The sequence below is a fragment of the Anoplopoma fimbria genome, chromosome 21 (genome assembly GCF_027596085.1).
Source record: "Anoplopoma fimbria isolate UVic2021 breed Golden Eagle Sablefish chromosome 21, Afim_UVic_2022, whole genome shotgun sequence".
Lineage (NCBI taxonomy): Eukaryota > Metazoa > Chordata > Actinopteri > Perciformes > Anoplopomatidae > Anoplopoma > Anoplopoma fimbria.
The window spans coordinates 16391324-16407936 of record NC_072469.1 but is presented as its reverse complement, the minus strand read 5'-3'; the positions used below and the strand labels follow the sequence as shown (position 1 = coordinate 16407936).

Sequence of the window (16613 nt, the reverse complement as noted above, 5' to 3'; positions counted from 1 at the left end):
AAGAGGGCCAAAAACCACTTTGATTTACAGATCTTCAGTTATGATGGCTGTTGAGGGGAGAAGTTCACCCTCCGAGGTTTACTCACTGTAATCACACAGATGGAGCCAGCCAGGGATTGTAAAGGTAAGCTAACCCAGTCCCAGCAATTTCCCACAGACTGCAGTGTGTTTGGTTTGTTTGTCGTCTCTTCAGGTATGTGGTTTCTCCTCTGTGGTGGCAGCAGACCATCTGCTGCAGAGACAATCTACATCTCACATGCAGCACCTTGCAAAAGTATTTACTTGTTGGTGTTTTTCCCCCATTTTGTAGCATTCCAACCTGCAATTCAAATGGATTTTATGTAATAGGCCTAAACAAAATAGTAAAATAGGGTAAGGTGAAACAAAAAATAAATAAATGCTCCTCTCTTGGCAGGTTTGTTGTGGTGCAATATTCTCTCTATTGTGTTATAATGGATTTAATGGTGCTCTTTTAGAACATGTGACACTAAGATTGCACACAGGTGGACATTAACTAATTATATGACTCTTGAGGGTAATTGGTAGCACAAGATCTTATTTAGTGGCTTTATAGCAAAGAAGGAGAATAAATATGATTGCACCGCTTATTAGTTTTACATTTTTTCTATTTCACTTCAATAATTTGAACTCTTGTTTAGGTCCATTTAATGACATCCATATAAACTGCATATCATTTCCAGGTTGTAAAATTACTTTTGCAAGGCACTGTACCTTCCCCAGTATGTGTTCACTTTGCTGTCGGGACTTTCAGTTTGAGACCAAAGATGATCAGTTATCATAGTTTGGCTGAAGTGATTCCCGACAAACGGTGACATATGTTTGAAGTTGTGGTTGGAAGAAAACATGACAAAAGTTTTCTTAATAAAATAGCTTTTTTTTTTATTCAGTAAGAAAAGAAGAAGAAGAGGACATCTGAGGACCATCACCTGAAAATCAGTCAAACAAGGTAGAGAGAAATGTAAAGAGATGTTTGAGAGACTCCAAAATAGCACAGTCTATACTTAAAGTATTTCAGAGAACATACTGTAAGAGACAATAGACTACAGAAACAAAGTGTGGCACGCAGTCTTTTTTAAATTTAGACTACAATCCAGGCTGTTTCAAGTTCCAATTGTGCCACAATAACTACAAATAAACTGACCCCATTTTCTTTCCTTTTTTTTTCCCCAAAAGGATATGCCAGAATAAGGATACAAATGGTTCTGCTGGGCCACAATATCAAGCCTTGGCATCTTGAATAAATAAAGTGTAAACACAAACGTAAAAAGAAAACACCATTACAAGAATAATAAGGCTTGTTCTAAATATATATTTATATTCAGAACAGATGACACTATGATAAAAGAGAAATCAGTTGTCAATTGAATATAGAGTCTCTATTTGCAGATGCTTTAGTCTCTCACTCACCTGCTGAGTTCATCGTTGTTTGGGTCCTCTCTTGGTAACTGTGTTGTCTTCTTTTGGTCTGGCAGATCGGGCAAATTGCTGCGAGTTTATGGTTAAGGTCTGCAAACATTTTCATTAAAACGGGCAACGGTTTACTCTCACTGGATGAAGCATCTTCTTTTTCAGGCAAGCGTTTTCAGCTTCTTTTAAGTATGGGAAGTAGATAAAAACATCATCCTATACAGGCAACAAATCTGCTCCTTCATCTGGTCCCATTAGTAATGTCTACTACTTTGAATGTATACCTATATATCTACAAAACTAATGCACCAATAGCACCACAGATAATGTACACCAAAACCCCAACCTCACTGCACGAGTTCACAGACGGATAATCACAGACTTATATAGAATATATACACACACACACACACACACACACAATCATGTTTTACTCCAAGAGTTGTGTGCAGCAGCTTTAAGCCACAGGGGCCCTCTTAGTTGTGACACATGCCTCCTCATATGAATTTAATTTGAGAAAAGGTCGCAGCTGTTTGCTCATAAATGCCAGAAGCCTACTGACCAAAAGCCGGACCTTTTAAGAGCTAGGTTAGGTTAAGGTTAGCCCACTGCCTCAGTGAAGGCTGCCGTCATACACATAGATTGATGAATATCGCCGATGTGACGGATTAAATAAAGGGGGAGGAGCCACATGTGTAAAAAGGCTGTCACTGCAGTGCTAGACCTTACACTTTAAAACTACAAGCATTTCATGCCGTTTTTTTCTTTTCTTTTCTCTCTCCTTTCAGCTCACTTATTTTAGTAGCAGGCTGTTTGAGGATTCTCTGGCAAGTGTCATGCTGCAGTCTCTAGCTAGCACTGAAAAAAACATTATAGGGACTCTAAACTGGGACCGGCTGTCCTCTGCCTATGACTGCTTAAAAAGACATCTGTACCCAAATGAACTTTTTTTTCGACTTTTTGATGCTCCAAATAGAATAAACCCCTTAAAAACAATCCAAGTCTACCTAATAACACATGTTGAGTTCTATTAGTAATAGTAGTTCTATTAGTTCCCCCTTGAGCACACTTGCAGTTGTATATTTTCAGATGTTTTTTTTATTGCAACACCTGCAAAAAGATGTCCATGAAATCCAACCTCAGATTTGATACCATTTATGGTTGGGATTTTTTCTGCAATAGCCATTTACTATATTTGCATTCACTCATTACTTCTCTGTATAGTAAAATTGGAGTCTGCCATTCCCACTCTGATTCCAACAGGAATTCAGATAGACTACCTAAACGCTAGAGATCTGCATTAAACAAAGCAGACATGAAATCCAGCGTTATTTTATCAATGTGATGCACCATTTTGGATTATTTATCAAGCCGATATATTTGCTAGACAGAGCGGATCGTGCGTCCAACATACAACGGCTAGAAATCTACAAACCACCATATTCACACAGCAAATTTGCAGCCTGCTCACCACCTCGTTAATGGCTGGATGGTGAAATGACACCTGTCACCTGACCTGGAATTTAGCTTTTACATGCAAGACAACATCTCCAGCTAAATTACACTGCAGACTCTCCCATTCATTCTTTGAACTCGAAGACTAATATGCCTTCGCTCAACTAATTGGCGATGGGATGCACATTAAAACACCATCAAAATCAATAGCCTTGTTCCATTAGACAAGTTCAAAGGTTGATGTGCAATTATCGGTGTTGCGCTGAGGAAGAGCAGGTGGTGGCTCGGGGCTGCCAGAAAATTAGTCCTTGTCCTCCTGAAGGCATGGAGGACCAAAGCCAACAACACATCTGTGACGGGAGGTGTCCACCTAATAATCGACACACCGACTCTTAGCTTCCCCTTTATGTATGTTCAGTGCATTGGTATACACCAGGTCTATATCTTTATTTTCTACGCTTTCCACATACTTTGAAATATTGTTGCGTTTATCTTCTATATGCAAGATAAAATGGCCTTGTGATATGGAAAAGGATGGTGAATATGACACCACAAAATGAGCCCAGACTTGCTAATAAGTGCATCACCAACCTATTTGTTTTATTTTAGGTAAACTGTTAAGATAAGATATAGGTAGAATCTACGTCTCAAACTCCTCCAAATAAGCCTGGATTTCCTCCTTTTATAAAATCTTGTTTGATCTTACGAGAGGTAGGAAAAAAGGATACAACGATGAGGGGCTTGTCATAGAGAACGTAGCCGTTGGTTTCCCGCAGGGCTTTCTCTGCACTCTGCTCACTGGGGAGTCCTACGAAGGCCTGCCCTTTCATCCGCCCCTCCTTCATTAACACAATGTCAAACCTGAGGAAAAAAAACACATAAAGCAGGGACACGTCATTACCACTCCAGGGTTACGGCCTAACCGTGTCAACATTATATTGCAGCTATTCAGTATAAGAGAGAATTGGAAAAATGTTAGCTGCTGCTGTGACCAAATAGAACAGTGGCTGTCAATTGTCCCTGAGACCCAAGAACCTGCCGGTTTCTATTCCAACCAATTGGTTTCACTGATTTGCAATTGTGAACACTACATACAATTTGTAAATGTTTTAGGAAATGTTTTAAGAAAAAGTTGGTCTGCAGTCATCCTCAAACTGGGAAAAAAAGCCATAATTTAGAGATGGGACACAAAGGCCAAACTGTTTCTCTGGCAGAGTTGCATTTTCCTGTTTATCGCCTACATCTGTGTTCAGAGTCTGGCCCCTCTTCTCAACATAAGCTTGGTTTGATGACTCAAGTGGAATATTCATTTGAAGTACTGCTGATGCGCAAACATAAAAAATGTCCCTCATGATCTCTATGTCAGATTAGATACTTATTAATAACACAACACACAGTCAGCATGAATTACTAAAAACTCTCTGAGGAAAGTGACAAATTGCCGGAGCCAAAAATAGCTCATGAACAAGCCATGTCAATAAGAAACTCAGTGAAGATCATCTGGTCTGGTCAGTTTACATACATGTTTCTCTCGGCTTCTGACGAAGGGTTGACGTATCTCCCATAGATGTACTTTAGTTCCTGGAAGACAAATGATGAATATCAGAAAAAATTGTCAATATGAATATAAATGCATGGTTGATTCTATTGTTCATGCAGAATGAATGTTAACACCTCATAGTAAAACAAAACATTGACATTAAATAACAAAGAATGACATATGATGATCTAAAGCGATAAATGAAAACTCCAGAATGAGCATCAAATCCAGTAAACTAAAGTGGGTCAAGTGCTATAAATGGACCTACTTTCTCATCCACTTGCTTTGCAATATTCTTCACGTACAGTCTGCAGGTAGGCTCACCAGGTTCATAGTTTTTAAACACAGACATCCTTTTTATCTCTGTTTTAAAAAAAAAAAAGAGAAGAAAAAAGAAAAGAAACTTGATGCAAGGTGCATTTCAAAATACAGGTACAAAGGATCATCACAGAGCTGCCCGTACATATTTTAAGGTAAATTCAAAGTCATTGCCACTCAATATCATCCACGAAATGTTTTATTTAAGACGGAGTGGATTGAAGAGCTAGGCTGAGAGATGAACTCAGACATTAAAGCAGTGATTACATGTTTGGTCCCAGCACCTACCAGCCAGTTCATTCTAGACGGGACCTGGCCGATTCATATCGCAGCTATTTTAATGGAAAACATGTCTGAACATCACATGGTGGGGTTGCACTCTCGCTCACCAAGTAAAGAACAGGGATCCATATAGGCTGAAAACAATTCTGGTGGAAATGGTCCAACATTTGAATTATTTCAACATACACCAATTTAGATCATTGCTTCACTTTGTATTATGCTCTTAGATTTACATTATAGAAATAAGTTAAAAATACACCCATCCTCAAATGTGGAATCAGGTGGTGAAAGGTTTCAGAGATTACATTTAGGAACCAAAGCTCTATTTAAACAGGATTTGTTTTCAAATACCTATTATTATGTTTCTAACATAGGGAAAATATTGATTTAATGGATGTTTAAATATTGGTATCAATTGTGGATTTGCACCTGGTAGTTTTTTTTCAATTTTTGCATTTAACGAGAGGAAATATCTAAGCTTTTTAACTGTCAACACAACAAGTTCTATGTTTTTTTTCTTACAAAATGACTTTAACATGCTTAAATCTGCACTACCTGATTTACTTATTTTCGCTGTCTTCGGGCTGTAAACACAGCCTTGACACGTTATCACCATTTAAGTTGTTATTGCGAGCTTGTAAGCAAACAGCTGCATATTTGAACATTCGGCAGATTTATATTCACGTCGAGCCGTGCTTCTGGTCACCTAACAAATGTCAGTCCCATAGTCTCTCTTCTTTGAGGTATTTATCTAATTATATCCAACTATATCTATTTAGCTGCTAAATGTTCATCTATGTTCACCAGTTTGTCCTCATGAGCCAACCCTTACGTATTACACAGTAATTTGATCCATTGCTAATATAAAAAAATCAAAGCGCGCGGTTTTATCCAATTCAACTCCACTCCATTAACAATCAAGGAGGAACAAAAGTCACTGACAATCTCAATTAAATATTGACCAACAATCCCAGTAATGTTGGTTTGGTCCCAACTTCACCTGAGGTTCATATTATTTGTCCTGGATATATAAATGTTACAGATTCAGGTGACACTACGTCAATAGAAATGATTAATGGTAGCATTACATTACTCCACTTCCATCTATAATTATGTCTGACCATGGCTTAAATTGTTTTTGGTGACAAGTAATCTTTGATGTTTGGCACTTAAAATTGGGCTTTAGACAGCAGCTAATCACCAACAGCAGAATTTGCCGTTCCAAAAGCCAAACAACCATTTTACATCTCTCCTCAGTCCTCTTCATATTGGGGTGATTTAAATCTTAGAACGGTATTGCTGATGTTTAACTTTTCAGCTTGTCTTCCTCTTAAGGGATCAATCAGTTTCTTTTGTCAAGTTTGATTTTCTGCGGTTGGCACTTTTCTTTTTTGTTCAGCCACCGTAGCTCTCGCTGCTCAAACTAACAGCCAAATTTCTCTAATATGCATTTCAAACAGAACTCTGTCGCTACTTCCATACTTCTTGCATCACTTCTACACAGAACAGGATCTTTTGAGAGGGGAAAAGAATGTTATTAACGTAAAAAGCAAGTTGATACGGTCAAAGTTGGTATACATCAATAAAAAACATTTGCTAAATGAAAAAAAATGTATGATTAATTATTGTTAGAACTTCCCAAACCTGAAATAATTATGCTGTCCTGATATTCAATGTTTTTTTGAACTAAACTAAACAACTAAAGTCTAAGGTCTAGTTTATTGACTTCCTTGTCTCTAATCACCGGTTTATGACCAGTTCTGTTGGTCAGTTTACTAGCTACAGGCAACAATATAACTCCCTCATACAAAACATCCAAGTCTTTAGGGTTGGATTGATTGAAACCCACACAAAAATGGTAAAGAAACGTGCTAAACGCCACACAAAATGCCCTGCGGCAGTGTGGACCAAGAGCCTCCCTTCGTGTTTACCATCTCTTGACAGCCGTCCCTTCTCCAGCTCCTTCCTGGAGATGACGTCTGAGGGGAGATCCTGCTCGTCATCGCTAAGCTCCTCTTGCTGTTGGGACGCCTGTGCGCTGGGGTAAAGCTTCCCGAAACCCTCAGCCTCTGCCGCCTCCTGGCTGCTGCTGGGGGTGAGCTCCCTCTCATCCACTTCTGAAGGGACACAGAGGTTGAACTAGATGCAGCACATTAACAACATACTCATTGAGTTCTTACTGTCTTCATTTTGGTAACAACACTGGCAGCAGCTAAACTCTATACCATATAAAGTGCCACTACGCTGTATGCACATGCTCTGCCGGGCTGCTTTATGATGCAAAACAGGAAGAGGACACTCTCCCTACAGCGCAAATACAGATGGAAGTTTTCAAAGTGTCTAACAACAGCAGATGGTGAAGTAATCACTTCCACAATGTTTATCCTCTTCAGGAAACCAAACAAGCTCGGGATGGCAGAGTGGATGCAAATCCTCTTGGTCACAATTAGTTTTACATATTGAATGTTTAAAAATGTCTAACCGTGGCCTCATTATAAACTGATTGAGTCAAAAATAAGGATTTCTTTTGTCTGGGTTTAATGCAATGAATGCTGTCCATTTCTAGAAATAATGTTGTAGTTAAAGTGGTTGCATTGAATTAAGATGGTCTCAAGAGTTAGACGTAAGCACATTCAGTCTATGTCAAATAAAGAAACCTAATCAAATCAAAATCCACTCCTGCTTTTCAAACGTGAGTTTGAAAGGCAGCGGGAAGAATAACTCTGGCAGACTTTTGAGGAGCGCATGCAAGCGCACACACACGTTGTAGATGGAATTACTAAGAGCAGTGAGCCTGTACAAATCTGAGAAAGGGGGGGAAAAGCTTGTCATCAGGTGTGTGTGTGTGTGTGTGTGTGTGTGTGTGTGTGTGTGTGTGTGTGTGTGTGTGTGTGTGTGTGTGTGTGTGTGCGCGTGCACCGGAGCAAGAAGTGTTGGGGAGCTTTTCTGATACACTCTCGGCAGAGAACTAGATCACTGCTTTCAGAATTATCCTCCTCCTTATCTGCCCCCAACTCCCTTTTTCCATTTAAATAGCTTGTTTATCGGATCACACAGCCCCCCCTTCCCCAAAACAAGACTAATCCAAAAAGCCACCTGTCATAGTTTATCTTTCCCCTGCCTTTAGGAAATCTTTTGTGTTTGACTTTGAGATCTATTTTACTTTTCAGGGGCTTGCCAGGGACTGAAGTTGTAGCTAGAGAGAGGGGAGATAAGGCAAACAGGGAACTGCACAGCTGACAAGTAACACAGGCTGGGCCCCCAATGACATTTTCTGATACAGATAATGGTAAGACCTTTCTGCTGTGATATACTGCTGTGCAACACTTGGCTCCATGGTAAGGGCTTTAACTTATGAGTATCAAACCACCTCCTGCTTCTATGTGATAATAAACATGATGTATGGTAATAATCAAATCCTTATGGTGCCTTTCTTCCTCATATAGAGAGAAGGCGGTGCACTTTTCTTATATAAAGCCGCGCCGCCAGCCGGACCAGCTATTCACATTGTAGTGATAAGCAGCTCCTCCACTGATTGGACATCCACATTAAAAGGTGGCGTGTACAATTTAACCCTATCTGCATTGGCACGAGGGGTTCTCCCAAGATGCATGTAATCAATAACAGATAAAAGACGGGAATGGGTGGATATTAAAGCTGAACAATTAGCAGAAAAATCTTTTAGTCAGTTGACAGGAAATTGATCGGCAGCTATTTAACAATTCATTAATTTATTTATTTTTATTTAAGCATAAATTCAAAATATTTAGTTATTCTATTCCATTTAGAATGAGCAATTTTCCCTATTTTCTGACATTAAATAGAAAGAGATTGATGGATTAATTGAGATAATAATCCCACACTTGGGTGAATGAAAATAATTGTTAGTTAAAGACTTAAATACATCTATTAAAGTCATTACAAATACAATATAGATCAGGGATTTAATTGACGGTTTTACGTCGTGCAAAGTGACATTATGATAACCTAAAGAAAAAACGAATTTTAGTCATGATTAGTGCTAAGTTAATAAATGAGAAAAGAAAAGTTCACCTTTCGAACCACAAACATATTCAAGCTTCTTAAAAGTTAAATTATCTGCTGCTTTTCTCTCTTTTTTATCATCGTGAATTGAGTATATTAGGGTTTGGAACTGTTAGATGAGACAAAGCAAGGACTTCAGAAACATTACCTTGGGCTCTCGGAAATTATGATGGACATTTTTCTAAGTCACAAAATGATTAATTGATTAATACTCAATAAAACCAACATGCTAGTTAGTTGTGAACATAAGCTCAAAATAGGGAAGCCGAGCCCTTACCGCCTTCCTCATCAGGCTGACCTGGGCCACTTCCTTCTGCCATGTCCGCCACTTCTGGAACTGAAATGTGGAATTCAATTTTCCTCTGCCCGGCGGGGTGGGGCTGCTCAAACACATCGGAGGGCTGCAGCACTGGAGCACTAAGGACAGCAGAGACAATCACCACTCCCCTCAACAGAACCCTTTTAAAAAGTACCCACAATAAACCTGGCTCCACAGAGGCTTATGGGTTGGGATTTTTTGTTCTGGTCAACCAGAGATATTTCCCAGTCCACAAACCTGCAGCCTGGAGACACTGAAGTGTAAGTGTGTGTGTGTAGCTTAGAAACAGAGTTTATGGTGTGTCATTAAGGGAGTGAGTGTGTGTGTGTGTGTGTGTGTGTGTGGTGCCGGAACAATACATCTCTGAGCCACAAAAGGCTGTCTTTATGAGGAAGACATATTGTCTGGAGGTTTTCGTCCTCCTTTTTTAGCTGCCTAAGAATACCGTCTATGCATGAGGACTGTGACATGCACGAGTGCCTTTGGTGTACCTCTGAGAGTCTGGTTTGGGAGCATAGAGTAGATCCTTGATCTTGGGCTTCTTTCTCTTTGAAGCTGTTTTTGGTCTCAAGGGTCTCTTGCACGCTTGGTTGACCAGGCCCATCAGACGAACAATCCTGGAATAAAGCAAGGACAGGGAATAAGTAAGAAAATGTCTACCTTGGACTAAAAAGAAAAAACAATTCACCCAATCATCAGAGTTTAAAGACAGTTGCAAGCCACTTGTGTTTCTAGAAACATTATTTCTGGATGACACATTAACACACATCGAATGGCAGCGGCAATGCAAAGCAAAATAAGTGAATTCCTTTGGCTCGAGAAGATGTTTACGCAGAGATAAGTCCTCTTTAAATAGGGCTCCAAACCTCTCCTTGTCTTCGTCGTCCTCGCTCTCATACTCTGATTCTTCTCCACTGGACAGCTCCATCTCCTCCTCTGGTAAAGGGGGGTAGTCGGGAGGGAAGGGAGGAGGCATCGGGATGGGTGGTGCAGGAGGCAGGAGCTCATACTGCAGGAAACGAAACAACCTGGCTTAGCTTGCAAATGCCCCTGGGTTCAACAGACAGACTTCAGGAGTGTATGTAGTGCACTGGTTTGCAGAGAGTAGAAGTGATACAAGAATAAAGGCATGGCCGGCTACATGTTTATTATCACAGTGGGGGTGATCCATTACATGAGGCTTTAACTAAATCACAATATTTTCAGACTCAAATATTACCCACCCATAATAAAAAATTGACTGTTCTAAGTGGTGTAGTTTATGGGGCTGTATCTGATGATGATGACTTCCTAAATTAATCTTTTGGATAAATTAAATGCTAGAAAAAGTGAAAATGACCATCAAAATGTCTTAGAGCCCAAGGTGATGTCTTCCACTTGTTTTTAAATCAGAAGTAATGAACAAATTAAGACATTTTACTCACATGTAAGACAAAGCAGAAGAGTAATTGTTCGTCTTTAAAGAGCTGGACACAGCAAATTTTGTTCAAGCAGAGCAATATTTCAGATTTATACATTTGCAAGAAAAAGAAAGTTTGTCCACTGTCTGCTTTCAGTACTCAGGACTTTACATGTACTTACTCAACACTCACATATGTGCAGTAAGTCACATGTTATTGCTACTCTTACAGCTGCACTGATTTTGGTAAAATAAAAGATGTTTGGAGACACACAATAGGTTTTCGAGGCAATGAATAGCTGCTAGAGTCACCAAAAACAGAGAGAGAGAGAGAGACAGATTAAATAAGCCACTGATGGTTAAAGGTGACAAGCTTACCATGGGGGGCCTGGCAGTGATTTGGCCAAACGGACACGGTAAATTCATTTTGTTCATCAGATGCAGTACCTGTATAATTGGAGATATAAGCATTAACACAGTGATGGCTGTGTCTAAAGATTCCTACCAAAAGCTGGGTGGGAGCTGGTAATATAGATATACAGCTGCTCCCAAACAGGCAACCTGGAACTCAGGCTCCATATGTAAAACAGATTGCAAGGCTTTTGCGTTTTCATTTAAAATACCAGGATCAAGGTGAGATTGAGGCTGGAGGGAGATAGCAGCGGTGAGGCTGAGCATGGAGGCGGCTTCTCTGCAACACACCAGCACCACCAAGACGCCAACGCTGGGAGTAGCAGCAAGGAAAAACCCAAGCACCACGGCTCCCAGGGAAATGTTAAACCTATAACTCATGCCTCCCACTTATGGTTTATTATTAATACTTGCTCCCCAAATTGAAATTTAAAAGGCAAATGTTTGCTGTTTGATCTTTAAGAGGTTGGGTGCAGTTCAAAAACCTCTGGGATATTCATATTTCCATTTAAAAAGGGAATCTGAAGGCTCCAAATGTTGTACAAATTCCTGCTTTTGGAAACAGGAAAGTATGAAAACAAGAACAGAAACACAAATAGAATAGGCACAGATGACCACATATGCATATCAAAGATGTGCAGGTATTGGACGAGGAATAAAATGATGTAAAATAAGCAGTATATACTCACTTGAACATAAAACTTTGGCACACTCATTAGGATGTGTGTTATATTTGTCAGAATGCCATTAGAGGGTGGTGGGTATAAATATTTCAGAGTGGGATTCGATTGAAATGTCAACCTGTAGTAGAGAGAGTGAACAGAAAAGACAAAATTACTTAAAAGGAAACTCTGCAGCTGCAACTAGCTGCCTTAAATATAATACCCCCCTCACTTAAAAAATAATGGAGACACATGAATATGTGGTCCAGCCGGTGAACTTTAGCTAGGTAGCTCATTCTTTAGAAGCACTCGGCCAACAAAATGTGAAACCCAGCCATTAAGGGACGTTGGGACCAGCATGCCATGTCAGCACCAAAGCTTGTCCTCGTGTAATAATAACTTTTATAAGCCTAGGCTCTGAGGCCTAATAAACAAATACTTCAAGTGGGGGGTAGAGTGTATGTTGTTTAATCTGCCACTTGGCAAGATGACAAAGAAATCTGTTAGCAGTTCTGCTGGGACTGAGAGGAAAAAAAAGAAGTGAAAACAGCCTTAATTCTATATCCATTTGTTAAATGTGTAATAATGCTTGGGAGAACACACTGATTTTGCTGCAAGGTGAAAACTAACATTTCAATCCAATCTTTAAAAGAAAAGTGAAGAAATAAACCAAAGAAATATAAAAATGTCAATCATTTGAATTGTAAGATGTTAGCCTTCAGTCTCAGCTGTGGTACTAGTCGTAGTGCCAGTCTATTCAACCAGAGTGTACGTCTGATTCAACACCATGGTTTGGAAAATGACATTTGATATGGTCCAGTGTTTTAAAATCAAACATGTAGTCGTCCATTTTGTTCACCTAATTATTAATGTCTTGTTTTTGAGGAACTTGCTGGTCAACTTTTGGATGTAGCTTGTTAAAAAGAGGAACTGTATCAGGATAAGTCCATTGTAGGCAATGTTACAATGAGCAAGACTTCTTCATAATACTGGATTTTTAATATGATTTTTACATTAATTTGATCACTGGAATAACTGCATTCCTGTCCGGTTATTGTATTACTTAACAAATTCTCAATTTATTTTCCACAAACTTTATATATTTTTATATCAACGCAGTGATACACAATTACAGAGACACACAATTACAGAGACCATGATAGAGGATTTGTAATTAATTCTATAATTAATGTAATGAAATACATTCAGACAGTTGTTTGTTATCCCAGAGTATAACCTCCGTCAAAATGAAAATGTCTCTGAACAGTACCTCAACTGTAGGACACCAGAATGATATACTGCTATACACAATAAGAATTAAAAGAATTTATGGAACCCAATCAAGATATCCCATTAAAATGTATTCACCTTAAGGGCTCCTGATAAACAATCTGCGTAGTGTTGACGACCCGTGATACAAATATATAATTAAGCAAACTGCATCATATCAGGAGGTGGTGAACGCTACTGGCTGATCCAAATTTTATTTTAGCACACGGCAGGAGAGACTGGCAGTCTTGGAGCGAGCGGTATCAAAGACCACCTGGTACCACCAACTGGCAGGACAGACGGCCTGTCAGGCGCTCGACGCCGGCCTGACCATCTCATTGGACACAAGGCCGCTGACGGCTCCTGACTGTTGCTCTCAGATTCTCGTCCAGGTTTATTGTCAGCTAGCCTCCAGGCAGCCGCTACGCACATAAACTGACGAACACCAGGTTTGGCAAGCTTGTGTTACAAATGCATATCTAATTGCATAATTTAGAATTTGCAGATCACAGAATGATATATAATCCTTTTGTTTTATCCTCATAAGACACAGTGAGAACAAATCTGATGATGATAGTGACACACTAAACCACCTGCTGAGTAGAACTAAAGCAGTTCAATGTCGTCATTTCAGACATGGGGCAAGTGGCCTTACTGATTTATCAGCCAAACAACACATCATGAAAACAGAATGCCTCATCTCATTTAGCAATCCAGAAATGATCTCTGACTACATCAAGATCGGCTAATATCAGTTTATAGACATGCATTCAAAACTTACCCAAGGCTAGGCGCAATGCCGGTCTCTATGAGGGGAACGTTTGGCTGCTTGGTCTCCTGTTTCTTCTTCTCTTTTTTGACATGTTTACCACTGCAGAAAAAGGAATACGTTACAAAAAGGATACAACTGCAGCTTTCACCCTCGATCTTGTATTGAATAAGTGTTTAAATGCTACATCAATTTAGCTGGATGCTGAGAATATGTTCACACTGAAACAGAATGAGTTTCACTCTAGCACTAGGAATAGATTTCAGTTTACAGCATGTTTAACTATGACATTTTTCTGATCAAACTGATTTGTGTTGATTTTGCCAACTTATAAATAAAAATCCATGTTTGGGGAAATCATTTCTGGTCTGTGGGGTTTACGACAGGATCCTAAGACCACACAACCAACACCAGCACCAGCTAAATCTCAAATGGAGGTTAACAGCCCATATATTTGCGATGTGCAAAAATCACATTTCTCATAATCACGGCCTGTGCAGATCAACAGCGTTTCTTAATTCATATAAATCAAGCAACTTACCTTTCTGACACCGGTGGGTCCTTTAATACGGTCACATGATTTTGACCTTTCGCAAACTCTGCAACAAGTGTATGATCAAGGATCTCTAACTGATGGAGCCTGCTAAGAGCCTGAAACAGATGAAATGATAAAAATCAGATTCACTTTGAGCTCTAACCATTTGCAAGCAAGGCTTCCTTAGATGTCATACGAGTACCAACGCTGCATAAATAACTCACTTTTACTGCCGAATTCTCACTTCTAAATGTTGCAAAAGCTGCATGTTTCTGTGGAGATGGAAAAGCTTGTTCAGAAGGGGCCCGCAAATCAATTATGTCAAGAGATATAAAGCCAGGTATTACACAACGTGGCACAACCTACCAAACGACCCGTGTTGGAGAAGACCCTGACCGACTCGGCTCCAAAGTACTTTAAGAGGTCCTCTTTCTCATCCTGGCTGAGCTCAGCTGGTAGGTGGCGGATAAGCAGCGTTCTACTGACGTTTGTTTGGACCTGGTCCTCGTTCTTGTCCATTTCCCTGCAGAACAGCGGGCAGAGAGATGCCACAGTTAAGAGAAAACAGTAACAGTACAGTCAGGGACACTCACCGTGTTGGACACTCTTCGTTGTTACCAGTTTGATTGATTACTGGCATTATATTAAAAAGTGATCAGGACAACAGTACTTCATCAATCCTGTCATTTGGTGTGTGACTGGTGTCGTTTGACCACACATGCATGAGGTGGTGAGGTCATTTGTGCAAAACAATGCTTCCAATTGAAAACTTGAATATCATTGTATTGTAAATACTTAGCTTATACAGTCCTTACCTATGCCGGATTAAAGAACCAATCTAATGCTTTCTTAATCATCCGAAGTGATGGTCTGTCAGACTTGTATCGTTACATTTTTCATTCAGCAAATTAAACAGTTATTTCTGTGAACAGGGAACCGTGCAACAACACACAGGACTAGCTCCAACCTTAGCTCACTGCTATATCTGAACGAAGCTAACACGCAGCAACCGCGCAGGTTTGCTTCACCTTAGAACTGTTCTGAGGCCAGATGTGAATTACCTTACGACTGCAAAACAGTAGATGCAGCCACTTGTATAGTCAAGTAATGTTTAAGCAAATAATTCAAAGCTCAAGTGATATCTTTGACGACATTACGAGCGTGCCGCGGCTGTAGTCAGTAAACATGTGCACTTCCGGCCTCCTCCTCTTCTTCTTCTTCTTCTTCTTCTTCTTCTTGTAATGATGATTTAGGGCGGAAGACAACTGCACCGCCACCTTCTGGACGGGAGTCTGATTCTGTCCGGTTACATTGGTTCAATCGACACTACACATGTTGAAACAAAGTTGCTTTATAATGGTGATAGTTACAATGGGGTCTTCTGGTAAATAACCTAAAATTCAATTATATTTGTACCGGATACCCACATTACTCAGCCTTGATATAAATACAATAAATTTAAATTCCACAGCTCTGCTGATTTATTTGACCTAATGAGGCCTCGTCCGTCACATCAAAGATAAATATAAAAAAATGAATACCGACAAAATTTTACCCCAAAAATATACTTTGTCTTATATTACAGTATTATACAATCTCCGTTTTTTGAGATTTGCTGCTCTAGTCCATATTTACTATTAAGCTATTCTATTATTATATTGTATCAGTATAGAAAGCTAATATCTTTTGAGACATTTTTCAATTTAATTGTTATTGTTACGAAAAACTGTTTTTGTATTGTATTATTGCTTGATGAAAATGGAGGGGGAAAAAAAAAAATTGTATATAGCCTAGCTCTGTGTAGTTGTTCTGTAAAATAGTGCAAGGATGCCTTCCAGTGGTCAAAGTTAAGAGCTGAAACAACTATTTTAAAGATAATAACCATTAAAGATAACCATCCAGCTGAAATGATCAATTATTAATGCTTATTATCAATATTATTTAAAGGTTTCAATAAGAGCTTTCATAGTGTTGTTTCATAGTGTGTTTCATGTTAGTTATGTCAACGGTAAATATTGTTAATGCATACTTTTTTTATCAAACACTATAAAGCCATGTATCATGTAATGCATTTTAAACAGCAGTATCGTCAAGTCAGGAGACTCTTGAAGAACTGCCAGGTCAAACCATGGCCTTGTGACTGACATGCCGAGCTACCTCAAGTACTGACGAGCTGCTTGTG

General features: G+C 39.4%; 1 protein-coding gene across 3 annotated transcripts; it reads right to left on the bottom strand.

The window, feature by feature from the left end:
- Positions 1–904: 904 nt before the first annotated feature.
- On the bottom strand, positions 905–15637 carry rnpc3 (RNA-binding region (RNP1, RRM) containing 3). 3 transcript variants are annotated; one of them, XM_054622810.1, is made up of 16 exons: positions 15247–15637; positions 14798–14954; positions 14656–14703; positions 14438–14547; positions 13909–13998; positions 11886–11997; positions 11164–11232; positions 10253–10395; positions 9878–10003; positions 9345–9484; positions 6955–7140; positions 4692–4786; positions 4406–4464; positions 3612–3744; positions 1429–1506; positions 905–947 (listed from the first exon to the last, which is right to left on the bottom strand). In XM_054622810.1, exons 2-15 carry the CDS (start codon positions 14948–14950, stop codon positions 1438–1440), a joined length of 1533 nt encoding a protein of 510 aa, XP_054478785.1. In that variant the 5' UTR covers positions 14951–14954; positions 15247–15637; the 3' UTR covers positions 905–947; positions 1429–1437. The 3 variants fall into 3 exon arrangements, with proteins under 3 accessions (XP_054478785.1, XP_054478784.1, XP_054478786.1); XM_054622809.1 differs by having other exon boundaries at positions 909–1253; XM_054622811.1 differs by having other exon boundaries at positions 909–1253; positions 15493–15637.
- Positions 15638–16613: the final 976 nt, after the last annotated feature.

Excerpts from the sequence above, each read along its gene's own strand:
- rnpc3 (XM_054622810.1), bottom strand. The coding sequence starts at position 14,950 with ATGGACAAGAACGAGGACCAGGTCCAAACAAACGTCAGTAGAACGCTG. Across the intron at positions 14,704-14,797 it reads TCTCCAACACGGGTCGTTTG|AAACATGCAGCTTTTGCAAC; the intron begins GTAGGTTGTGCC and ends CCATCTCCACAG. Across the intron at positions 10,396-11,163 it reads TCACTGCCAGGCCCCCCATG|TATGAGCTCCTGCCTCCTGC; the intron begins GTAAGCTTGTCA and ends CGTTTCCTGCAG.